This window comes from Asterias amurensis, chromosome 2, assembly GCF_032118995.1.
Source record: "Asterias amurensis chromosome 2, ASM3211899v1".
In the NCBI taxonomy this organism is placed as follows: Eukaryota; Metazoa; Echinodermata; class Asteroidea; order Forcipulatida; family Asteriidae; genus Asterias; species Asterias amurensis.
Window position 1 is genome coordinate 10,606,599 of NC_092649.1, and position 27,868 is coordinate 10,634,466.

At 38.1% G+C, this 27,868-nt stretch overlaps 2 protein-coding genes across 2 annotated transcripts in view; one reads left to right on the plus strand and one right to left on the minus strand.

The window, feature by feature from the left end:
* LOC139934062 (dolichol-phosphate mannosyltransferase subunit 3-like) overlaps positions 1-27,868 on the plus strand; it is a 535,719-nt gene that overhangs the window by 388,913 nt on the left and 118,938 nt on the right. The gene's annotated exons all lie outside the window — the stretch shown is intronic.
* On the minus strand, positions 518-27,847 carry LOC139949428 (ATP-binding cassette sub-family C member 9-like). Its single transcript, XM_071947760.1, has 32 exons — positions 27,284-27,847; positions 26,149-26,225; positions 24,537-24,699; positions 23,877-24,077; positions 23,588-23,740; positions 23,043-23,198; positions 22,302-22,436; positions 21,192-21,354; positions 20,451-20,491; positions 19,805-19,904; positions 19,114-19,271; positions 18,584-18,799; positions 17,766-17,844; positions 16,943-17,048; positions 16,095-16,193; positions 15,068-15,233; positions 14,659-14,796; positions 13,540-13,735; positions 12,996-13,222; positions 11,546-11,785; positions 10,849-11,006; positions 9,851-9,943; positions 8,774-8,876; positions 7,937-8,050; positions 7,058-7,169; positions 5,929-6,056; positions 5,541-5,619; positions 4,162-4,270; positions 3,264-3,367; positions 1,988-2,121; positions 1,148-1,210; positions 518-658 (listed from the first exon to the last, which is right to left on the minus strand). Exons 1-32 carry the CDS (start codon positions 27,845-27,847, stop codon positions 518-520), a joined length of 4,716 nt encoding a protein of 1,571 aa, XP_071803861.1.

Here is a 27,868-nt window from a genome sequence, read left to right on the forward strand (position 1 = left end):
TCAGAATGTTTTATACTATTAACCTCTCCCCATTACTCGTTACCAAGTAAGGTTTTATGCTAAAAATTATTTTGAGTAATTACCAATAGTGTCCACTGCCTTCAAGGGTGGCTCTTTTTTGGAAAGTAGACAATAAAAAGGGGACTGTGTAGAAAAATGAACATTGTGACCTTTGGGTTGTTGACTTCCAATTTCAGGTGTTCTTGATGACGTTGGCCCTGATTTGTTTCCGAAAGGTGAATGGAAATTTGTTTTCAAGAGTGATGTTTGGACCCTTGGAAACTAATACTGGTGTAGGGGTGTCTTTATTTGGAGGGGGAACAACCTAACGGACTCTGTGGCTCCCCGTATTAAATTGATAAGCGGATAAAAGTTCAGATCATCATGGATATCCCCCCTTTACTGTAAAATGCTGTGAGACTTCTGTTTTTTTTAGTACATGTGATTATTTAGCATTTTGCTCTGTATGCTATGGGAGTTTGTTTATCGAGGTGCAACCCCTGTGATGAAGTTTCTGTCAGTGTTGAGCGCTATCCACAAACGCAGCAAACAGACCGCCCTCTTTGACCAGTAAGTTCTGTGGCGTATCACACTCGACAACAGCTCCATCATTCAGCACTATTATGACATCCGAGTCCAATATGGTCCGTACACGATGCTGAAAAATAAAATTTTAAAATGACACAGAATAACTTCAGGCTGGAAAAGTCACGCCCCTTTCCGAAAGTTTAGAATCAAAGATCGTATCACTCGACCATTTCTTTGATAATCCTTGTAAATTAAAACCAATGTTGTTTCAGGGGAAAAGACAATTTTCTTTTCCCATTTAAACATAGTATCAGATTTTCAAATCACGTTTCCCTCTCTCCTGAAATTTGGACCAAGATCAACAGGGCCCTTTTGTAGGTATAGGCATGGCCTATTTCCTCGTTAGGCGTGGTTCTTTTGCAGGTAAGAATGGCCTATTTCCTTTTTTAGGTAAGCGTGGCCCCTTTGCATGGAGGCATGGCCTATATCATAAGGCGTGGCCCTTTTGAAGTTAGGCATGGCCTATTTCCAACAGGTCAGCATGACATTCTTCAATTGGCCTATAATAAAACATCAACATTTTAAAATGTCTGTATTTTAACAACCCTAAGATACTCACCGCTATGACAAGAATTGTCCGATTACTAAACTCCTCAGTTAAAACCCTCTGGACAATGGTGTCCTGTTAAAACACAAAAACAGCATCAAATCATAAAGATAAAGCACGTTAAAGTCAACAGCAACAGTCGTTGCCAAAACGAAACCATCCACTTCGACCCATAGTAGTTTTTCTTCACAAATATATGTAATCTAATTGAAAACAGTATTCAGTCAAGTGCCCGTAGGCTAGCTACACCCCCTATATATACAGCTCAAATTTGTGTCCGAATAGCAAACTACAAACGATCAGCCATCATGACATTGACTGCCCCGACTTCAGACCACCAAAAGGCGAGCAGGAACTCATGCCCCTCGACGAGGATACCATCAAGTGACTTTAAGTCACTGAACTATCTAGCTAAATTTCTATCTAAAAGTTTTTTTATACCTTGGTCCAGAGATCAAACGAAATGTAAATGTCTTACACATGATTGGTAGAGTTGACAAAATAGTCTCACACAGTGCTCTTGGTTTGAGTGATCATGCATGAACAAACAAACCTGTGAAAGTTTGAGCTCAAAACTGGCCATCGAGGTCAAGAGAAAATAGTAAAAAGAGACCTTATGTGTTTTATGTTTTTCAAAACCCGAGTTTATTATCAGGCGTGATAAAACATATTGTGCTACTTATTTCTCAGAAACGGAAGCTTTTAGGCAGACATATTTAAAGGAAATTACTTGATATTTGAAATTATGTAAGTTATGTGTAAATATGTGAACACTTGCGTTTTTTCGAATTTACCAATATGGTACTGGGCATTTAATATAAAAAAAAAACACAGTTTAGTTCTTGAGCTCACCGTCTCTATGTCAATAGATGCAGTTGCTTCATCCAGGATAAGAATACGAGACTTCCTGAGGAAGGCACGAGCCAAACAGAATAACTGCCTCTGACCCATGCTGAAATTATCACCTCCTTCTGATACACAATAATCTACAAATAGAAATAATAACAACATTTTTAGTAGACATCAAATAACACAAAAATATCTGCGTCAAGTAGTCTAGTGGTATGACATCAAGATAATGTTTAGCCTACAAACTTACTTGGTAACAAGTAATGGGGAGCGTTGATAGTATAAAACATTGTGAAAAACGGCTCCCTCTGAAGTAACGTTTTCTTTAAGAAAGAAGTAATTTCTCAGTAAAATAATTGAATTGATTTCGAGTCCTCACGCGAGAGGTCTCGAATTCAAGCATCTGAAAGCACACAACTTCGTGTGACAAGGGTGTTTTTTCTTCCATTATTATCTCGTAACTTCGACCACCAATCGAAGGTTTGCTATTTTGTCAGATGAAGAATCAATGAATACATTATTTTCTAGTATACTTATATAAGATGATACATTACCTATATAAGCAGGCTGACCTCCCAGTTGCCTGTTTCATTGAATATGTATTGAATTTCACGAGTCATGGTAAACTTTGTACTTTACCTATAAGCCAGCTTCTGGGCCATTTGCTGTTGCTTGGAATGCAAAATAGTTCAGACTAAACTGATCTCCTAAAGAGTTTTACTTTTACCTTTACACTTACTTGCATAGATTACATAATTATTGTATTAAAGGCAGTGGACACTATTGAGTTAACTCAACGGTTCTTTTCAGAACCACCCCAACTCATTTAGAGATTGTTATTACATGGTGTTACCGCAAACTCTTCTATATCTTATCTCCACCATGCAAAGTTTCAAATCCTACTTGGACACTATTGGTAATTGTCAAAGACTAGCCTTCACAGTTGGTGTATCTCAACATAAGCATAAAATAACAAACCTGTCCAAATTTGAGCTCAATCGGTCATCGAACTTGCGAGATAATAATGAAAGAAAAACCACCCTTGTCACACGAAGTTGTATGCGTTTAGATGGTTGATATCGAGACCTCAAGTTCTAAATCTGAGGTCTCGAAATCAAATTCGTAGAAAATTACGTCTTTCTCTAAAATGTTTTATACTACCAACCTCTCCCCATTACTCGTAACCAAGTAAGGTTTTATGCCAATAATTATGTTGAGTAATTACCAATAGTGTCCACTGCCTTTAAGATCATGAAAGGGTTCACAACAAGTACTTTACCTAAACCGGCTTCTAGGCTAGTAACTGTTGCTCTCAGCTGTGCAATCTCCAATGAAGTCCAGAGGTCTTCATCACTGCACTTTCCCAGAGGATCAAGATTAAACCTAAAGTGACAAATGAACACAAGTTCAGGTTTGAAGTATATTGGCTGGCGAATTCTAAAAGTTTAGACGCTTGCACTGTCCACAACACTTTATGTATACTGAAATGACTGAAATAACCCTAAGTTGTTGTTTTTTACCGAGAAGTTAGGTACCTACCAAAAGGATTAACAACTGGTCTTTATGGGTGACCTCTAGTAAAGTACTTAAGTGAAATTGTCTGTCCAAAGTAAAGATCTCAAGGTTCATGGCTTGTATTCAATTCACATTTTATTGTGAAAGTGAGTTAAAAAGGTACTTGAGCGGAGATGGCAAGTCGTGATGTTTGCTGAATTTCATTTGAAATGTCTCAATCAATACGGAAATCGAGTCATTATATGACTATAAATAGATTTTAATTGTGTAAAAAACAATAGTTTCGAATACCCTTATACAGTGCTTTTCTTAAACATTCTCAAAAATCTCGGTTACGCCATCAACCATGTTACTTCATTATAAACTGTGAGCTCCAATTTGTATAGCCGCTTTATTGCAACGTGGAGGTATAACAAAGCAAACTCCTAAGCCAGACGTAAAAGAGTTGTCATTTTGACAGTGTTTTTTGTTTTTTCAAATCCTTGAGGTTGGGGCCTGATTTTTTTAATCGACAATTGCGACAAACTCAGAAGTGTGCAAAATATCAAAATTTTAAGTAAATGGTAACGAACCTTATAAACAAGATTAAATAGCATTCCCGTCAAAAACATAATCGCGTAAGTGCCTGTTTAATGTTTTAATCTCCGTTGAGTCAACCTTACCTGATAGAACCACTGAATAGAATAGGATCCTGAGGAATGATGGACAGGCACTGGCGTAGAAGACCCAAAGGTAATGTAGCAATGTCTACATTATCAATCAAGATTCTACCTGGAAACAATGACAAAACAAGTTAATAAGTAGATGACGTAAGATTTAATGAGCTGGACCAATAACCAGCAGAGTTAAATTGAATTATCAACGCCTGTTTCATGTTTGCTTAAACCACAATTTTGTCTCATTCGGATGTATGATAGACAGGGTTACTGGCGTAGAAGTTGCAAAGGTAATAATTGCAATATTTACATTATCGATCATGATTCTACCTGGAAACAATGACAAATTAACAAGTAGATGACGTAAGAATTGTTGAACTGAACCAATAAACAGCAGCAGACAGAGTTAGATGTCTGAATTATTGACGCCTGTTTCATGTTCGCTTAAACCACAATTTAGTCTCATTAATTGATTTCGATTATTGGTCAATTGATTGATCGAATGATCGGTATCGACTGATCGGTCAGTTGATTAATCGACTGATCGATCATTCGGTTGATCGGTTGAACGTTTGATCGAATGATGGGTTCGATCATATTTGTTTTTGATAAGTTATACAAAGGTTTACTCAACAATAATTTATTTCACTGAAAAGACCGGGGTGGTCCTCGAAAGAACCACGTCCAAAAATCACTTGGAATGAGCACCTCATGAGGTGGATATTGCGCAATATAAATATTCAATACTTACTCATTATTTATACTTGATGAATAAAACAATTCAATTCAATTCAATTATTGATGTTATTATTAATTAGGGGTAAAACGAGAGTATTCCCTTGATTTAATCCTCTACATTAACGCAATGAATCAAGTAAAGAAACAGATGCAAGTTCATTGCTTGATTCTCAGTTACTGCAGATCTATTTAAAGACACATGGACACGTTTGGTAATTGTCAAAGACCAGTCTTCCCACTTGTGTATCTCCACATATGCATAAAATAACAAACCGGCTGGTGAAAATTTGAGCTCAATCGGTTGTAGAATTGAGTGATAATAAAGAAAGAAAAAACACCCTTGTTGCACAAGTAATGTGCCTTCAGATGCTTGATTTCGAGACCTCAAAATCTAACATTGAGGTCTCGAAATCAAATTCATTTTTTTTGTGAGAAATTACTTCTTTCTCAAAAACTACTTTACTTCAGAGGGAGCCGTTTTCTCACAATGTTTTGTACTATCAACAGCTATCCGTTACTCATTACCAAGTAAGATTTTACGCTAATAACTATTTTGAGTAATTATCAAAAGTGTCCAATGCCTTTGAAACCACACACCTCATTTGCTCCTACAAAGGGAGTGGGTTTTGGAGGGAATAAATACTGACCTTCGAACGTATCCACTATCCTGAATAAAGCTAATGTAAGAGACGACTTTCCACTACCAGTGCGGCCACATATACCAACCTAAGGGACAGTAAAACATGTGTACCACATATCCAAGTCAAAAATACAAAGTAAATTTCGCACACACAAAAATCACAAAAGAATACATGTATATATATTTCATTTTAAAGTGTAGTATTTATTAAAGTGTTGAATATATTTTTTTTTGAAGACCAAATATTTCAAGAGTCCGCACTTCGCGAATACAGGAACATGACCTCTTTCCACAGATAGCTACAAATATCTTCTTGCAAGTTCAAAGTTTGAGGCAAAGAAATTGAGATAATGTTTAAAGGTTCAAACTGAACTTATCATCGAAGGAACAATAACCTTTTGCCCAGGTTCAATATTCAGCGAGATATTGCTTAAGACTGGATCCAGAGTCTCAGCGTAGCGTACTGATACATCCTCTACTGTAACCGCACCACGCTGTGGCCATTCTGGATCTGGTGATGTACCTGGAAAAAAATACAATGGTAGCAACAGAAGATTACTTAAACTTCAAACTTATAAAGCAAAGTATGATCTGATGGATGTATGATCTTTATAAGAAGGGAACCTTCAAACGTAATCTAGAATAATTTTTTAATTAGCGGTTAGCTTGCCCGGATTTGAACCCACAACCTTTTCATTACAAGTCCCTACTGTACCACTTGAACTCGGTGACATTTCGACTGGTGACTGTCACTTCTTTTTCCTTTAACACAAGCCTCCCTGATCACATACCAGGTAAACAAGCTCTTCATATCGTCATCAACTTTAGGAGAGGTGCCCCCTTTGTCAAACAAATTATTAACAGTAATTGGGAGGGCCTAATGTGAAATTCCTAACCCGATCACGTGGATACAAAAGGAGGATGCTGCCTATGCAGGACGAAGGAGATTGTTACTTTGTTTGTTTACTTTCTTTTTTTAAAGGAATATACAGAATTGGTAAGAAACAAAAATCGTGAAGATCACAGATATACATAAAACTTACACAGTCTAATCATAGTTGAAAACATCCCTTTAAATATTTCTGTCTGAAATTTTACATTTGATGAGAAATAAATACTCTAATTTCGCGTTTGGAGTTTATCGGTCAGATGAGCGTTTTTTCATTTTGGTTTTGGCATCGATGTATGCCAAATGTGTACCCCGTTTTTCACTGTTTTCTTGTGACCCAGATGGCCGATCGATTCCGAACTTCTACAGGTTTGTCAGTTTATGTATACAGTGGGTTACATAAAGTGTTTACACTGCCAGCAGCCTTTTCTTTGCTAGCAAAACCAATTATGTAATGTTCCTTTGACTCATTCATTATATCAACATTCAGCGAAACATTCCAGAATAATTGGTAGGATTTCAGTGCAGTAAAGAGTTTGTTCTCCAAACTATCCAAGATTGACCTGTTTTGGTTTGCATTGTAACAAATTGACAGAAAGTGCTCTTGCTCGATAAAAAAAATATAGTGTTCATACCTTCGTAGTTTTCTGTTTTAATATTGCTGTAGTATTTGATTCTCTCGACAGCATTCATTTGCATCTCAAGAACACACGAGTGACGAATGAACCAATTTAGACTGGTAGATCCCTGGATATAGAAAAACAAAGAACACACCACTCATTTATACCTGGCTTCAAATGAGTACTGGTTGTCCCAACGCGGACATGTTCAACAGAAATCACAAGTACGGATTCAGCACGTGTACTGCAACTGCATAAAGAGTTACTTAAAAAAAAAAAAAAACTGAAATGTGTGGAGTTGACTTTTCTCAACATGCATAAAATGCCCCTTTAGAGTATTCCAAAGGATGATACATGGAGGGGCCTAAAGACAATGGGTCGAGATGTAGGTTTAAGGCCGTGGACACTATTGGTAATTACTCAAAATAATTATTAGCATAACACCCTACTTGGTAACGAGTAATGGAGAGCTGATGCTAGCATAAAACATTGTGAGAAACGGCTCCCTCTGAAGTAACGTAGTTTTCGAGAAAGGATAATTTTCCATGAATTTGATTTTTAGACCTCAGAATTAGATTCCGAAGTCTCGAAATCAAGCATATGAAAGCACACAACTTCGTGTGACAAGGGTGCCTTTTCTTTCATTATTATCTTGCAACCTCGACGACCAATCGAGCTCAAATTTTCACAGGTTGTTATTTTATGCATATGTTGAAATAATTATACCAAGTGAGAAGACTGGTCGTTGACAATTACCAATAGTGTCCAGTGTCTGTCACAAATCAGTAAAAAATACATGTGTTTAGAGTGCATTTCACAATATTTAACAGTCCCTCGGCACTTGAGTTTTAAGCAGTGCCCAGCAGTGTCATTGGCCACTGTTCTGCAACTTACCACAAATGAATACGTCAAAGCCAACCCCACATAGCTTGGCTCCAGGGATGAGGTAACTGCTACAATTAGAGACATCAAAACAGCTAGAAAGACACACAGGCATCCTATAAGATCCTGCCAATATATATGAAACATTTGAGATTATTGGGCTTTGAAACAATGACAATGTCATTTGTCATGCATAAGGACCATGGCTTACAAGCTATGTTTCTTATTTTAAATGGATCCCTTTGCAGTGTTTTTTTTTCTATCTAGTTCTTGATACATCTTTACTGTAAAAGTTGTGTTCTTTAAACTGATCGCTCTTGAGTGAAAAATTTAATGTTTGGGTTTTGTTGATAAGTAAATTGTAAATTAAGTAAGTAAATTAACATTGAACCTTGAACGTTGATGTTATTTGGTTCGAATCTCACAACCCGTCTCCCCATGTTTATCAGTTCTTTTCCACCACCATCATGGAATGCCATAGACCAATAGTTATAGCTTTTGTCCAATGTGTGAATGTTCGACAAAAACCCCCAAAAATCTGTGGACACATTGGCAAATTCTGTTTTACACTGCCAGCAGTTCTGTTAATATTACTAATTGAATTCAAACATTCAATTCAGGTACATTTGTGTCCATGTAACTTCCCATGCAAAAAAAACACACAAGTAGGCCTACATATATAAATTGTGGAGTAACAATGAAAATAGCATAAAGTAGCATAAAGCATGATAAATATAACAAATAGAGTTTGGGGCTGAATTTAATAATATTATTAAAAATAACTGATGATTGCATCTTTAACAAATCATTACAATCAATAAGTTATCAGTAATAGTTCATAAAACTCACCAAGGAAACACCGAGCCATCGATTGCATGTACTCAGATGAATAAAAGCCAGAGTGTTCTTATTAATAGCATCCAATAGCAACTCCTTAAATCTCCTCTCAACTCTATTAAAAAAGAAAACATTGTAAGGCAATGGACACGACTGGTAATTACTCAAAATAAGTATTAGCATACAATATTACTTTAAAGGACTAATGGGGGGCTAGTGATAGTATAAAACATTGCGAGAAATGCTCCCTCTGAAGTGACGCAGTTTTCAAGAAAGAAGTAATTTTCCACGAATTTGATTTCGAGACCTCAGAATTAGATTTTGAGGCCTCGAAATCAATCATCTGAAAGCACACAACTTCTAGTGACAAGGGTGTTTTTTCTGTCATAGTTGTCTCGCAAGTTTATGAGCTCAAATTTCCACAGGTTTGTTATTTTATGCATACGTCATGGTCTTGATGGCCTCTGTGCCCCCATAATAAGTTGTTCAATGAACTTTAAAAGTTCCAATGGAAGTGCCCTTTGCAAATAAAAATGTCAACAGCCTTGCCCTCTTAAAGATGAAAAACTGGACTTAGAAATTCAGTCTGACAAAAGTAGAAGGCGTTAAATAAATGTACTTTTTTGGACAAATCTAACCTGCTTTTCTTTCTAGTTTCTTAAAGGAACACGTTGCTTTGGATCGGTTGAGTTGGTCTTTGAAAAGCGTTTGTAACCGTTTGTTTTAAAATGCACATGGGTATATAGAAAGATGTTGTAAAAGTAGAATACAATGATCCACACAAACATGCCTCGAAGTTGCACGGTTTTTCCTTTTACCTCGTCGACTAACACGGTCGGCCATTTATGGGAGTCAAATTGTTGTCGCCCGTGGCCGACCGTGAGTGTGCACAGTAAAAACAACACGTAACTTTGAGGTAAATTTGTGTGGATCGTTGTATTCTACTTTTAAAACATCTTGTCAACCGTATGCATTTTATAAAAAATAGTTACAAACGCTTTTTATAGACCAGCTCGTCCGATCCAAGGCAACGTGTTCCTATAATGATCAGAATAAGCCATTTTATCAAATGGGACCTAGCAGGCCTACCTATATGCACGTATGGTTGACAGTCCGTTTAGACTCTCTGAGAAGTGTGCATAGATAGGTGACTTTGTTATACTGTCCATCCTTTGTAACTCCCTGAAACAAAAACAAAAGACCTTCAATGTCAAGATTAATGAAGAGTTTGCACCCCGTTCAAGTGATCCTGATCCTTTGCTGCCGCTTCCCATTGTACTATCAATTCAGTAATCTTTCGCAACGAATAATTCGCATCAGTTGACTTGTGCTCAACTCACTACGAAAATAGTCGCTGCGAAAACAGCCATATGACGTCAAAATTCGTATCGCATTTTGCATTCGCAGGAAGTATGAACCGGGCTTTTCAGGTTTAAAAGCCGTCTCATGACGAAGAGCATACCGACCCGTCAGCATCTTGAAAACATAACAACGGTTAATACCGACTGGTGGTAAACGATGACAAGTGGTCTGCACAATAATTACATTTCCTCAATTATGAAAGTGATACCAAATTTTCATGGTTCGACCATCTTGTCTTTCACCTACTCCAATCAATGTAGATGGATTACACATGACGTCATTGACCACCATCTTGAGTGTTTTTAAAAGTGCACACGTTCGCACTGCGCGCGGCTCGCAGCCAATTATATCCTTTCACGTGGGCACGTTTCATCAAAGATGGCGGCCAATGCAGGGAGTCTATTTTAACACAAACTTGAAGGGCAAATAGTCTGGTTGATTGTTGTACAATGACAATTAGCATCCATTACTGCTATTGGATACAAGGGACATAACCAATAAGTGCCAACATGATAAAGGTTTACATCATGTCAGGGCCCAATTTTATGAAGCTGTTCAGCAGAAAATACTGTTTGCAAATTTCTATCAGCAAAAATGATTGTGCACCAGCCACAATATTGCAAGCTTAATATAACTTTGGCTGGTATTCAGTTTTTGCCGAGCAATACTTTTCTGTGCTAACAAGCTTTATGCCATTGGGTCTATATGTAAGGAAATTCACTTACCTGGACGATGTGATAAAGAAACGTTGTATTCTGAAGAAGCAACAAGCTACAGGTATAACAACTAAAATAAAGAGTGGACTAATGATACTGTTAACAAACACAGCTGTCAGCAACTCAAAGGTTGCTTCAAACGTAGCCAACACTTTGTTCATCAATAACTGGAAAAAAAACAGAAAACACAATGACGGTAATAACTCAATTTAGAAATGTTGCATTGTCAGAGTAGAATCAAGCTGAAGACAATCAGAGCATACTGATCGAAACTTTGAGTTGTCAACCACCAAATAATCCTAAGATATTTACACGTGCTACTTAAAACCTTACCCGACATTAGTCAACTATGACTTGTCAACCATGTGCTCTCTTAGTGGCGTCAGTTTCACTTTTTTGAGAGTGAAAGTCAGTCTTTATCGACCCTTTTGGAGTAAAATTGGAACAAACTTCACTCTAAATCGAGTTCAAAAGAAACACGATCGGCCATTTTGTGGAGTCAAAATTTTAACTCCGCAAAATGGTCTGCCGTTTTAACTCGCGACGTGAAAGGACGTGCAATTTCGAGGCATGTTTGTGGGTCATTATATTCTACTTTTACATAATCTATCTTAACCATTTGCATTTCATAACAAACGTTTTCAAACGCTTTTCATGACCAACTCGACCGATACAAGGCAACGTGTCCCTCTAAAAAAAAAATCACCGAGTCCACAGCGTATGTATCACTTGAGAAACGGTTCAAGATCCGTCCCACTAGGGTGGTATCGAAGAACCTCATGGGTGCTTTAGAAATGACTTGAAGCATCTGTTGGTGAAGATGCTTTGCCGCCAAAATACCAGACATGAAGAGGGCAAGGGTTGCAATGAATGAGAGGGCTCCCGATGATGTAGTCATTCCACTGTAGCTGTAGATGTAGTATAGCTGACTCTCATGCATCTCTTCCTGTAGGAATTAAAGGCAGTGGACACTATTGGTAATTACTCAAAATAATTATTATCATAAAACCTTACTTGGTCATGAGTAATGGAGAGAGGTTGATGGTATAAAACATTGTGAAAAACGGCTCCCTCTGAAGTACCATAGTTTTCAACCATCTAAACGCACACAACTTCGTGTGACAAGGGTGTTTTTTCCTTTCATTATCATCTCGCAAGTTCGATGACCGATCGAGCTCAAATTTTCACAGGTTTATTATTTTATGCATATGTTGAGATACACCAACTGTGAAGGCTAGTCGTTGACAATTACCAATAGTGTCCACTGCCTTTAAGGATACAGTGGTTTAAGGTTGATTGTTTCCACAGTTACGTTGAAAACAGGCAATAATATAAACATGTTCCAAATAATACAGTTAAGCCAGGAGGAAATTGATACACTTTATGATACTGCAGGGGAGCTCACTAAGAAGCAAAGCTTATAAGCGTTCGTCCCAAACAGGTACAACCCTTGAGCCCGAACCAAATACCCACGTAACATTGGTAACGTAGGTTGGGTAAACAGTAGAAATAACACAATGTTGGGCTCAATCATAAAAGTAGCCTCGTTTAATAAATAGCACTCATATCCGATACTCAGTGACACTCATGGCGCTTCAACATTCAATATTGCCCTGCAAGGTATAAGATGAGCTAAGTACGTTTTTGAAGCAGGATACATATTCCTTGACATAACAATTACATAAGGGTTCAAAGGATGCTGTGGCGCTATATTCCTATAATCAAACCAGGAACACCGGGACGAGCTTGGTTCTTTAAAGGAACACGTTTAGTTGCCTCGGATCGGACGAGTTGGCAGTATAAAAAGCGTTTGTAGCCGTTTGTTATAAAATGCATATGGTTAGAAAGATGTTTTAAAAGTAGAATACAATGATCCACACAAATTTGTCTCGAAAGTGCGTGGTTTTCCTTTTGTTTTGCGAACTAACAACTAACACGGCCGGCCATTTATGGGCGTCAAAATGTTGACTCCCTTAAATGGCCGACCGTGTTTGTCGACGAGGTAAAAGGAAAACCACGCAGTTTCGAGGCATATTTGTGTGGATCATTGTATAATACTTTTTAAAGACCAACTCGACCGGTCCAAGGCAACGTGTTCCTTTAAGTGCATTACACACAAGTCATTGGACCCACGGCCTTAGTCCCCGTTTACAAACCTCGGTTGCGTTCGCCTGCTCTAATCGTTTTCCAGCCTCTGACCACTTGGAGAGCCAGAAGTCTCTTGCAGTCATTAGCGAATACTGCATGAGGGTGACGATGAGGACTAGACAGGCTTGTGGGTATCTCATGGCCTTCAGGTAGAAGTCAACCACCTTCCAAGAGATGACCCCTGTATTCCGTTCCTCCGTCTCGATCAGTTTCCCATCCTCTTCTGAAAAGATGCCTTGCGGTAAAACAAGCATAATTGTTGTGAGAAAGAAAAATGTAGCAACAACTTTACTACATGTGCACCTGCTATATTATGAACACTTATATAGACTACTCCTTGTTTGTAAATTGTAATTTAGGTTTGCGGAAACGAAATGTACATACAACTCTCCATTTGAGTTGAAGTGGTTCTGATCCTGTTCCAGTTTTCTTTTCAGAACCACCACAGCTCACAAATAAAGTTCTGTGCGTGGGGTACGTGAAGCCTCACAAGATTGTAATCCCACCATGCAAAGTTTAAAATCGTAATTACTAATAAGTAAGTGGTATTACCTTTCCATTCTTCTTTCTGTCTTTTCTGTGGCTCCGTTTGCACTTTCTCCACTTTATCCACACACGATTCATCTTGAGACTTACTGATGACAAGGTCATCTACATGTCTGGAAGTGATCTGGAGATCCGGATCAGCTGCCCAAACGTCACTGGGAGTTCCTTGAAGACTGATGCGTCCATCTTTCATCACCAACACCTACATCAGATAAAGGAGACTATATCATGCGGGTCGCCATTGCGCGAAAAATAGACCCTGAATCATGCTGCCACCATTTTGGTTTTGTTCCTCGTATTAAATAACAATAATGCATGCTAATAATCATTCTGCAATTAGGAACCAGACTATTTTGTAGTTCCAGCCTCGGTTTTGTAACATTGATATCAATGGGAGAAATTCAAGATGGCTGCACCGTGATATTGGTCTATAGGCTAGAATGAAACATCCTTTTAGTTCTACAACTAACACATGTTATCTCCATTGTAAATTTTTACCAAAATGTGGCTTTAATTGGATCATGTAGCTAACAGTATAGGGCTCCTGACTGCCCAGCAGATTATTACTGCTCATCCTTTGAGGGTGCGTTCGTTTAGCTTCCCTGGGTCAACCCAGGTGTGTGGCGGTTTTTTTTTCCCAGGACGAACATGTGCAGATAACTACCCACGTTCGTCCTGGCAAAAAAGTACGCCGCACACCGGGGTCGACCCAGGGAAGCTAAACGAACGCACCCTAAGTTTATGTGACCGAAAGCAAACACACCCACTGGTCCAGAGGATTTAGTTCCCCAGTTTGGGGGGTGAAAGTCGAAAATTCTTCAATGGAGCTTTTCCGTATATAGTACAAGTTCCAAATTTCAGAAGATTATTTGTAATAGTAATAATAGATGGAAAACTTTTGGAGGGCAACAAACGGTAGCAGTGAAACATAATGATATTTTCAGGGTTGGAAAGGATCATCTACCATAATTACTGCTCTCAATACAGGAGTGGATCGTGTACCCATCAGTTTCCTACCCTACTTGTTGGAGATCAGTGCCTAAGTAAAGGTATATTAACAAGTAGACCTATGCTACTGTTTCTAACTAGGAGATTAGTATGAGCATGGACACTTGACAATATTACCTTTTGTGCATATTTAATGTATTGTAGCTGATGTGTGACCAGCACTACGGTGCGTTTTCTTCCAAGAAGCTGATTAAGGATGCCTTCTTTGAAGAGATGACATCCCACGTGCACATCCAGAGCCGAGAGTGGATCATCCTAACGATAGAAACAACAGATCAAACAAAAATATATGGTTAAGAGTATTAGCATCCATTATTGTTATTCGATACAAGGAACATGACTTAAGGCCGTGTCCACATTGGTGGCTACGGCTGCGGCTTTGACCGTTGCCAGGGGTGTTGCTAAGGGTGTGATCTATACTTCAATGCATGACGACGCGGCGATCCAGCCGTAGTCGTAGCCGTAGCCGCCAATTCGGATAAGGCCCAAGATGAAGACAGCACGATAAAGATCATTTTGTTCTTACCAGTATGACGATGTCGTTCTGACTATACATAGCCCTGGCCACACTGACACGCTGTTTCTGTCCTCCACTCAGATTGATTCCTTTCTCTCCGATCTCCGTCAGTTCACCAGCGGGCAAGATGTCGATATCTGGCTGCAGGGAGCAAGCCGATACAACGGCCTCAAATCTGATCAAGTAAAACACCGAAAAGGGTTTTCGATTAGTCTATGCTTAATACAGAGAAACCTGGCAATAGCTTTAAAGACATGGACACTACTGGTAATTGTCAAAGACCAGTCTTCCCACTTTGGTCTCAAGATATGCACAAAATAACAAACCTGTGAAAATTTGTTGGTATCTCAAGATATGCACAAAATAACAAACCTGTGAAAATTTGAACTCATTTTGGCCGTCGAAGTTGCGAGATTATAATAATGGAAGAAAAAGAATTAAAAAAACCTTGTCACAGGTCTGGAAGTTGTGTACTTTCAGATGCTTGATTTCAACACCCATAATTTTGAGGTCTCGAAATCAAATTCAAATTTTTTAGTTGAAACTACGTTACTTCAAAGGGAGCCGTTTCTCACAATGTTTTATACTATCAACAGCTCTCTATTGAACGTTAACAAGTAAGTTTTTATGCTAACAATTATTTTGAGTAATAACCAATGGTAATAACCAATACCTTTAAAACAAATAAGTGTTCCGTTGCACCAAATGTTGTAGGTAACTTTACTTCCGTTAAAATCCAAGAGGGAATTGAATGACTAACACATATTTGTATTGTGCATTTTGGTGTGTATTGCATTGAATTTCTTGAGAGAAATAACTATTAAAACAGAAAAATGTGTTTTATGAGTCTACGCTTACAGAGAAACCTAGGGCAACAGCTTGAAAAGGGTACAGGGGGAGAAAGTGTTCCCTTTCATCAAAAGTTGTAGAATATTTCCAACGTCCAAAAAGAAAATTACTACAAATTTTCGTGTGTAATTAAAATTGAACTTGTGGTGAAAAAATAAAATTAGGATATAAATAAAACAAAACTTACTTTTCTTCCTCAAACTCTTGTCCAAATAAAATATTGTCTCTTAGTGAAGCGTTGATGAGCCAGGCTCTCTGTGCGCAGTATGCGAATCCGATATGCTCCCTGTATACAATGACACGATCCAAAACATGACAATTCAGGTTTGTTCAAGCCCCTTTCACACGAGAGCATTTTAGCAAGGGTCACTTGCTTAATTGTAACAAATTTTCAAAATGTACCTCGTGGAAAGAGTCAACAATTTTTCTATTGTCCAAGTACCTTGTAAATTCTTGTCAAACATAGCTATACATTTTACAACCCGTGCTAAAATTAAGCAAGGAACCCAAGTTAAATGCTCTGGTGTGAATAGCAATAAAGATATAGATTTACGTACATGGGTAAAGGAATTATTACAATAGACTTTCACAAAATTATATTATATCAGAACAAACACACAATACTGCAATCTTGGATCTTGAGAAAGAGGGGCTTTAAGTGGAATTTTGTTTGCGAGATTTTATGATGATGCTCCCATTTCGCAACCACTGATGATATGAAGGTATATTGCTGTTTGATGCATTAAGTTATAATAATGAGACAATCGGTTTTTTTAGTTACATTGTTTTGTCTACGGGCGTCTCAAAGCGAATTTAGCTTTAAAAAGAGTATAGTGGCTAATCTATATACTAAAGCTAAGAGCGACATCATGCATATTATGTACTCTCGACCATTTTCGTTCTCAAAATGTATGATGTTTTTATCATTTTAGGGAATGTCTGTGGATTGGTGTATGATGGGAAAACACAGCAAATTAACTTCGAAGAAAGTCAGCACACAGCGTCCCAACTACTGGCTCTATGGCGTAGACCTACCTGTTAAATTGGACTGTGCCCGATACAGTGTGCATCTCACCAAGTATAGCTGATAGTAAAGATGACTTTCCCATCCCAACCTGACCTATAATCATCGTCAAGCTACCTGGAGGATGCAATGGAGATCACTCTCAATCTTTGATTTCGAAATAGAGATTTTATTCTGCAGAGTTACCTTGATATATTGAAATGAGACTTTAGGCTATGGATAGTGGAAAAATACCATGTGAAGAAAGTTAGCGGTGACACCCTGTAATCTCTCTTAGTGGTGGCTCTAATAGTCGTTTTTCTGCTCAACGTTTCGGTCAGTCTGCTCTGACTGTCATCTTGATTTAAGACACTGGACACTATTGGGAATTGTCAAAGACCAGTCTTCTCACTTGGTGTATCTTAACATATGCATCAAATAACAAACCTGTGAACATTTGAACTCAATTGGTCGTCGAAGTGGCGAGATAATATTCTGGAAGAAAAAACACCCTTGTTATACGAAGTTGTGTGCTTTCAGATGCTTGATTTCGGGACCTCAAAAATCTCGAAAACTACGTTACTTCAGAGGGAGCCATTTCTAACAATGTTTTATACATCAAACAGCACTACATTGCTTGTTACCTTGTAAGTTTTTGTGCTAAACAATTATTTTGAGTTTTACCAATAGTGTTCAGTGCCTGTAAGTGAGGTAAACAAAAAAATTAACGCCTCGGATTTAACTATCATTTCTCAACTCACTTTCTAGATCAACTATTCATTGACATTATGCACATTGTGAGAATAAAATAGGAGGTGTCTTTATAATATTTTATGAAAGGTGAGGCTCTTTTACCTTTAGGAATGTCCACATTGATATCACACAAGCAACTTGATGAGGAGAATGGAGCCCATGAAAAATTACCATGTTCAATCTGAAAAGGTAATAGTAATGTTTATCTTATAATTTGTGGTGGTATTGCGCTCGCCGCTCAACCACACAGCAGCCCTGCCGTCGATTTCACCAAACTCTTCCTATAACTCAGGATTAGTCCTAGGGCTTTAGGACGAGTCTTGTTCCGTATCCATAGACGTTAGGACGTATTGAACCCATCCTAAGTTAGGACGAGTTACTCGTTATAACTCGAGTTAGGATTAATCCTAGCGTTTCGTGAAATCGGTGCAGTTTCTTTGTCAGTCTGGCTGTTTTTTAAACAGCCCCCCCCCCTATGTTTTACAATATCCTGATGTACAAGGCTACTTTAAGTTTGTTTTTGTTTGCTCTGTAAGTTGTGTTTTTCATGTAAGTGTGACACCAGGATGTTATGAGTCAAAATCAGTGGATATTGAGGATAAAGGCTTGCCTTTGCAATGTATTTATTTCGATCTGGAAAATAGAGAGGAGAGAACAGAGTCCGTTTAAATTGTTGTCTCTCTCGTGAAAGTAATTTGCAAATGTGAGTGTAAATTATAAACAGGTCAATTTGCATAGAATAAACGCTTCTTTATATACAAACTCAATCGGCGGATGGCTAAACACAAGTAAGTCATACGTTTACAAATGAAAGAAAATAGTACATGTAAAGGGAAAATAAGTAAAATATGTGGGGTATCTTTATAACCGTCACATAAGTAAATGGAAATAATCAAAATCAGAATTTAATTTGTTTTTACCTTGATAGCTACATTATCGGGCAGGTCTGGTTGAGCAGTCCCAAACTCGGTATCGTCTTCTTCTGGTTCAGTTGGCAGTTGCGTGTAATCAGTAGACAGTGCAGTATCTTTCCCATTGTGACATTTTGAGGCATTCTTACCGAAGATTCGTCTGCTTAACCTCATTGTATTTGTCTTGGGCGGCTTTCTGTCATGTGTCTCTACCTCATCAGGAGCCTGAAGGAAACAAAATCACAAAATTGCAAAATTTATCTTCTTCTCTGAAAAGGGTTTTGGCTATGGCCCCAAAATTGAGGGTGTGCACAACGTTTTTGAGATTAAAGATTTAAATGTTCACAGTTTTAAACATTTACATGGTACATGATCTTGGTTTAAATAATCAATTGAAATTAAGTTTGCTTGAAATGCTAAAACGTTTGTGAGAAATGAGTAAAACAGAAGTTGTGATCGGGCAGTATCTGTAAACCCGTAACCCAGAGTGTTTCAAAACTGTACAATGTGGATGGGGGGGTATTTTTTTTCCAACTCACCATGCTGCCGTTGCGAGCCTGTATCCCGTGCGCCTCATCCTTGATGATTCCAGTATCATCTTGGAATTCCCTCTCAATCTCCTTGGCTAAGAAGAATGCACTCAGTCTCTTAATGCTGACATGATTTGTGATGGAGTACTGGATCAGGTCGGCAACCACTGTAGAAATTTAGCAAACTTTATGTAAGGAATGCTCTCTCTTGTTGTTGACAAAAAGTTTGAGAAGCATTGTTTTCTACTTATTGTGTTCACGCTTTAACATTGTTACACTTTGTAGCAAATCTAAGCAGGGCAGGTAAGTCGATCGAAGGAACTACCGGGCAATCTCGGTGTTTAGTTGGTATGACACTGCTCTAGATTTCTAAAGGGCGTGGGTTCGAATCCCGCACGCTTAGTGTGCCTGTGATTTTTTCACATGACTCGAGAAAGTACTGAGTATACAGTACTATTACACATCGGTGTGTATAGGTAAAACCAAAATCAATATGAAATATTTGTTGTTTTAAAATAAGAAATTTAGAAAATATATTTATTGCAAACAGCTTACCAACCAAAGGGACCTATACGGTGTAAATAAAAAAATAAAAAAAATAAAAAATGGCCGGTCGTTTCGACGGCATCATAGTCTTTATCGAAGGCGAGTATCAAGCAAATGATCATAAAATTGATAAAAATGAACTCGTAATACTCACTTTTGACAAGGAAGCGGAGCTGGCTTACAATAGTGAGCGTAGTGAAGGCAATGGCCGGAGTTAAAGGCGAGCCAGATATTGCAATGAAAAGCACAAAAGTCTGCACAGAAAAGAAATATATCATTTACGTTTAGATTTATGATTTTGGAGCGTCTTCCATGTCTGAATAAGTAATTGCAAAACTCCAGTTACTGATTCAGCAGTTGTCTTATAGTACCGTGAAGCTTTCAAATTCAGAAAGAATTTAACGTTAACATATGCCTGCTGTTCACTCGCTCATTAATATTTTACTCAAAACCAAGTCTACATAGTTGTCAGCCGAATTAATTTGTGACTTCACATGCAAAGTTTTGATGTTAAACCGACTGTTGGTTAGAAAACTGTAAGATAAAGTTTCTATAGAAAAAGTTCGAAAAGGCGTAAACATGAACCTTGTATATGTATACAAATTTACTTGATTGCTCGTTATAGGCCCTTTCAAACGTGTATAAATTTGAAGAGTTACGGTGTATGGAAAAAAATACCACAAGAGAACAAAACGGCTAAATAGAAGAATCCTTATTAACGCAGGGCAAAATGATAAGACAACAAATATTATGTTATTGGCTATAGTTTTTACATTAATGTTCCATTTTTCAAAACTTACCAAGAGGGTGAACAAAGCTGGAATTGAATAACTTGTAAAAACTGTGGAGAAATTGTCAGAAACGTTTTTAGAAAAACTATTATACATTATATTGCCTCCCATTGTAGTTTGTAAAATGACTTGGGGTCGAAATGCAATAGTTTTGGTTCAGGAATTGTCAAATAAACCTACGCCTTGACATGAGGAAACTGTGTCAAAGAATTGTAACATTTGTTATTGAAATATTATACAACCTCAGGCCAGACAGTCATCAAGAAGGCCTGAGATCATGAAATGCGTGTATATTATAAGGTTTTTTTCTGGCATTTTTGGTGACCTCAGGTTTGGGTTTTTTTTGGAGGGTTTTCCTTTTTCTTTTCTCGTGCTTTTTTAATGCCTAATTCCCAGCCCAGCTTTTGCTTGTAATAATTTTGGCGTGGCGGAAGTTTCTGCCCCACCCCTCAAGTGTACAAACCTCTTCTAATAGCAACCTCTTTCGAATCCTCCTCCTCCAGCCGTTTTTTTATAGCCCTTTTCGAAACCACGGCTTCGGTTTTGGATTCAGCTAAAGGTTCCGTCCTTTCGTCTGAAGCCGTGAGCACCTACGCAAAGCACGCGCAATATTGTCAAACTAACCGCGGGCCAGACTATAGCCTGAGCCGAATCCAAAGCTGAAGCCGTATTATCGAAAAGGGTCTATGTTAATTTGACGGATGGGGTCAGAATCTCTTTAGCATGAGCAAAATTGTGTGGGGAACTCACCGGAAACAGACAAGAACACACTTGCTAACATCAACTTCTTAATTTCTCTGTTGCGGACGGAAGTGATGACATCACAGAAAGTTTTCTCCCAGCCGTAAAGTTTGATGAGTTTCATTCCTTGCAGCATCTCACGGGTCTGTTTCAGACGACCATCGGAGATTTCCTGCAAGATTGATAAATTAGAGAAAGTAACTTCGAGAAGCTTTTGCAAAATGTTTTTGGTTGGAGCATACATCATGGTTTCATTTGGACCGTTGGCATGCAGCTAATTTCCTACAGATTGAGACAAAGTATAATTTTAAAGGAACACGTTGCCTTGGATTGGTCGAGTTGGTCTTTGAACAGCGTTTGTAACCATTTGTTATAAAATGCAAATTGGTAGAAAGATGTTGTTAAAGTAGAATACAATGATCCACATAAACTTGCCTCGAAATTGCACGGTTTTCCTTTTACCTCGTCGACTAACACGGTCGGCCAATTATTAATAAAATAAAAACAGTTTATTGTTAGATGCAAGTTATTACCACCGTGAGCTTTTAGCCAGCGAGCTTTTACCTCTTGGAGCCCAAGCAAGGTCAAGACCAAAAAGGTCGAGGTCAGCTGACTTATGTGGACATGACAACAGATGAAATTTATCTACTTTGAGGGACAGTGAGATCAGGGGACAACTCTGCCGTAATTAACTTTGTCCGAAGAGGACACCACTTGCAAAATGTTGCTGGTATATTGAAATTAATAAAGGTTGTGGAGACATTTTAATACAGCGGCTGCATTAAAAGTCAACTAATGTGGATAAATTGTTATGGCTCACGATTAGTGGCAAGAAGACGAGTGTATGCTTTGCTTATTGTGAGCACACTTCATGGCGACAAACGAGCTGTTGTTCAAGGACACCACTTGGCTTAAGCAAGCCTTTTATTGGGTATCTGAAAGCACACACATTTTGTGCACAAAGGGTGTTTTTCTTTGTATTGTTTAATTGTACCTTCGATGACCAATTTATTTAATCAAATTTTACAGGTGTTATATTTTAGCGTATAATGAGATACACCAAGTGAGAAAACTGGTCTTTGACATTAGTATCAAAGGTGTCCATTGCCTTTAACTCACCAATGCATGTTTTTGTAATCTTGCTTGAAGCTTGGCGAGCTGGTACTGGAATGGTATGGCGAGAATGAGACACATCGATGCAATCAGAGGTGCCACACCAAGAATATCATACAACATTATCATAAACACAGTTATCTGAAGAAAAACATAATAATATGGTTCGGAGTATGTTAGGAGAAGTCTAATTTAGCGGGGAATAAATGTTTAAACCAATACTTGAGGCATTCAGAACCACTGTGAAGTCAAGACAGTTTGATCGAGACAAATGAACTGGTTCGTCAACACACAACCATTGACGTTGCCTTGGATCGGCCGAGTTGGTCTTTGAAAAGCGTTTGTAACCGTTTGTTATAAAATGCAAATAGTTAGAAAGATGTTTTAAAAGTAGAATACAATGATCCACACAAATTTGCCTCAAAGTTGCGTGGTTTTCCTTTTACTTTGCGAACACTGTCGGCCATTTATGGGAGTCAAAAATGGGAGTCAAAAAACTGACTCCCATAAATGGCCGACCGTGTTAGTGTGGATCATTATATTCCATGGCTTTCCATTTTCCAATCTGGGTTGGCACAACGCGGGCTCTGACGTTACAAAGGAATGGTCTATACCTGTCGTTGTGGATACAGACTGGGAACCAGTCTAAAGGCCCTGGTCAGCAGGTAATTGACTTTGTCTGATACTGGTTCATGGCTGATTTCGTCTATACACATCTCTTTGAAACCGTGCCACATGTATACTTACTATGAGAGGGATGGAGTAGGCATAGTGAACAAACTCACAAAAAACCATCATGTTCTGGATGTCAACTGATATGAAGTTGGTGATGTGACCCGTCGTCATGGCACCACTTGTCATGGTCCATCCAGAAAGACGAAGAGATTTGTTGTAGATAGCAGCCTGTAAAGAATTCGCAAGATAGCCATCTTAAAGACACTGGACACTATTGGTAATTGTCAAAGATCAGTCTTCTCACTTGGTGTATCTCAACAAAACAAAAATTTTTGCATAAAATTGAAAGTTTGAGCTCGATTGGTCGTCGGAGTTGCGAGATAACTATGAAAGGAAAACACCCTTGACACACGAAGTTGTGTGCTTTCATTTTGTTTTATACATTGTAAGTATTTTCTAGTCTAACCCAATTACGTCTTAAATTTGTAAATATATGTTTTCCTGTAGTTCAACCTCTGGTCGCCATGGGAATTTTAGTTTTTAAATAGTAATCCAATAATAAGTGAGCGAATGAGCGAACGAATGAATGAAATGAATGAAAACGAAAATGCCTATACCTGCATTCCAGCTTGAAGAAGAATACCGGACATTGTTGTGCAGTAGAAGTAGTTTTGTATCACAATGCATCGGATGATCCCGGCAAGAGTCATGATGGCTAGGAGAACAAAACCGTTGCTGAAGAACTCCTCGACAGTAACAAACTCAGAGTACTGTAGAAGACACGTTAAAATAACTAAAATAACGTTCAATGACAGTAAATACAATTACAATTAGGGCAAATTCAAACAGTAGTTTTCAAACCAAATAGCCGAGTATTTATTAATTACAAACCGTTCGCCAACCAACCTGAACAGTCACCTCTTCTTTGCCGTAGTACACAACCGAAGCATATTTGATTATAGCTCCAACAGTCAGTGGTATGATGAAGTTTGAACAATCTGCCACTACTTTAATGAGAAATGCTGTGAAGTGCCACGAGAATTGTGCCTTTAAGATGACTCGGTAGAGTGAGAAGAGTTTCAGGCCACCCTTTCTCATGGCGCGCTCCTAAACGACGAGCAGAAGGAAATAAAATCAGTTTATCTTGAGCAAAAGAAACCGTTGAGAATTATTTGATGTTTTGGGAAACCACCAAAGCCAAAATAGAAAAATAGCACAACACCAATGATTGATACTTGACCCAAATGCATTGCATTGTTCGCACGGAAACCAAAGAGCTCCCTCAAATTATGAAGAGAGTGCTGCATGGTAGCATTAGCGAGGTTTAGCTCCACGTATTATTATGCGTAACGCGAGCAAAAAACGTGAACGTGAACATCAGAAAATAATGTTGTTTCTAAGTGACGTCACCACTAATGCTCACGTATAACGTGTGCACGTACGTACCTGACGTGAAAAAAATAGAAACTTTACGTATGATAAAAACGTGAAATTTTAACAACACAATGACGTTAGGTTACTCTCGCATTTTTATAACAATATAGACCTTTGTTTGTTGTGACATACCTTTTCTTCATTGATACATCTTTCAAATACAAACTCGTTGTAGCGTGATGAGGTCATTTTAGAGAGATCCCCTAAATCGCTCATCTCCAATGGTTTCTTCCAACCCAGACGCAATAACCACAGCTCCCAATGAAATAACACCCTAGAAGGCAAACTTACATACCTGTTGAATGAACAGTGGGGGTAAAGTCAGCATGAAAAGGCAGTTTACAGGCAAAAGACAAGACATTGAATGTGTTTTTGCATAATTTTCTTTTGACACGCTGGCAGAAAAAACACACCAAAAGAGTGTGTTTAGTGTCTAAAACAGTTTCCTGCCTTTTAAAGGCAGTGGACACTATTTGTAATTGTCAAAGACTAGCCTTCACAGTTGGTGTATCTCAACATATACATAAAATAACATACCTGTGAAAATTTGAGCTCAATCGGTCATCGAACTTGCGAGATAATAATGAAAGAAAAAAACACCCTTGTCACACGAAGTTGAGTGCGTTTAGATGGTTGATTTCGGAGACCTCAAGTTCTAAATCTGAGGTCTCGAAATCAAATTCGTGGAAAAATACTTCTTTCTCGAAAACTACGTCACTTCAGAGGGAGCCGTCTCTCACAATGTTTTATACCATCAACCTCTCCCCATTACTCATCACCAAGAAAGGTTTTATGCTAATACTTATTTTGAGTAATTACCAATAGTTTCTACTGCCTTTAAAGCTGCAAGTTATCATGTGTTTTGTCACAAGGCCCTACAGAGCTGAAAAGAGGTATAATATAACACTTTAGGCCTATATAGCATAATTATAGATGGTGTCCATTTGAGATTTCAAGCTTTGCAACCAATACTCATGCAGTGTGTCAAACAGTGGACATTGTGAAGTGAATGTGAATGTGATGATAATTATTAGCATATACCATTTTGGCAAATGCTCAGACTTTGACATGGGAAATAATATATCAGGCTTATAAATAGGACTATTGCATATATTATTTTATTTAAAGACAGTGGACACTATTGGTAATTGTCAAATACCAGTTTTCTCACTTGGTGTATCTCAACATATGCATAAAATAACAAACCTGTGAAAATTTGAGCTCAATTGGTCGTCGAAGTTGCGAGATAATAATGAAAGAAAAAAACACCCTTGTCACACGAAGTTGTGTGCGTTTAGATGGTTGATTTCGAGACCTCAAGTTCTAAACTTGAGGTCTCGAAATCAAATTCGTGGAAAATTACATCTTTCTCGAAAACTACGTAACTTCAGAGGGAGCCGTTTCTCACAATGTTTTATACTATCAACCTCTCCCCATTACTCGTTACCAAGTGAGGTTTTATGCTGATAATTATTTTGAGTAATTATCAATAGTGTCCACTGCCTTTAAAAGAACAACAAGCAATTTTCAATTAATTTAAAAATTGCTGCCTTCCCGTTCAATACAGCTCGTGTTTTTACAATGGACCTTTACAATCTGCGATGGCCACATAATGTTGGCCAAACAAAAGGGAACAATCCCACCACCATCCTGCCATACTCTTTTGAACCAGTATTTACCTAATTAACTGATTGATTAAAATGAACAACATTATTATAATTTACAATATGATTATAATTTGTACCTCAGGTAAAACTTCATGGATGGATTCCGAAGATCCGGTGGAAGGTCATCCGTCATTTCATTTGAATGCCCAAGAAACTAAAACAATTCAGTTCAACAAAGTCGTATGTTAAATTGTTGTGAAATTGCGTTTAGTGAAATTTATATGACATGTGTTGTGTTTTTTTGTCTGAATAAGCTGTTAAAACTAATTTGTCCAAAAAGGTAACTTAAAAGACACAGTTCATTAAAGCCATTATACACTTTCGGTAAACAGTATTGTCCAAGTCCCACACTTCGTGTATCACAACTTTTTATATATAAAATAACAATCCTGTGGAAATTTAGGCTCAATCGGACATCGGAGTCGGGAGAAAATAACGGGAAAACCCACTCCTGTTTTCGCGCGTTTCGCCGTGTCATGACATGTGTTTATAACAAATCCGTAATTCTCGTTAACGAGAATTTATATTGTTTTACCGTTTTCTCAAAAAGTAAAGCATTTCATGGAATAATATTTCAAGAGAAGTCTTTCACCATTGCCTTCTGTAAACCCTGTAAGTTATTTGTAAATCTGTGAACTTTTTTGTTTTTTTTCTGAACCGAAAGGGTCCAATGGCTTTAAACAGAGTCGTATCTTAATAAAGCATTGTTGTACTGAGAATGATGACGTTATTCCCATCGATTGCATGCAATGTAGGTTTATGCAACAAAGTCGTATCAGCAATTTTAACAGTAATTAAAGAATACAACTTCCATATAGGCCTAATAGGTAAATAAATTTAGGCACAAAATGTTGATGTTCTGTGTTATACGTTTTTTTTTTGTTTTTTTTTTTCATTGTTAGTTAGTACAACTGGACTTGCCCTAAACTACAATTAAAAATTGTATGGTAAAGACCTGTGTTGGTAGAATATTCCAAGTCCGATTATATGCATCCCATAGGAAAGACTTACGTGGGTAGAATATTATGCCATGGCCGATGATATGGGAAAGACAAGGACAAGCCCATGGCCAGGGTTTGCAACAACCGGTATGGGTGTATCAACAACAATAATTTATGACTTAATGTTGGTAAACGAAAAGTTTTCTAACACCCAAAGCCACAACCTGGACGAATTTATGCCAAAAATATTAACGCAATTTTGTTAACTTACTGTTTCCAAGACGGCACACAACTCCAATAGCACAAACAGTCCATATAAAAACAAAGCAAGCACAATCGTACTAAAGCGAACGATTCTCCAATCAACATTACCCGGCTCTTCAATCCAACTTGCTAGTCTCAAACACTCCCCTAGTAATGCCATCACCCAGTAAGCCACTAGAAGCCATATGAAGCCAGGTCTAAGCCATGCCTCCATATGATGGTAGTACACACAGGCAAGAATGGCAGCTACACCAGCACATATAGACGGTAGGTACAGATGTGGCTGCGTCTGAGGAGTGGCAGACTTCAAGTCTGATAAGACTCCATCTAAGATGGCGAATATCATGAGGAAGATGAGTGTAAGAAGCAAGATCCATCTGCCATTGTGGAAGGTATAGCGGAGGGTGTATGGTGTCTTGCTGCGTCTGAGAGGAGGGCAGCATCCATAGAGTAGGAGGAGGAGAGATGCGATGAGGATGAACCCAAGATGCGGGATGCAGCTTGTAAGATCTCCTTTACATAGTGACGTCTTGTAAGAGGTGGCATTTTGATGTGGGCACAAATACATCATCTCACGTTGGATCTGTACAAC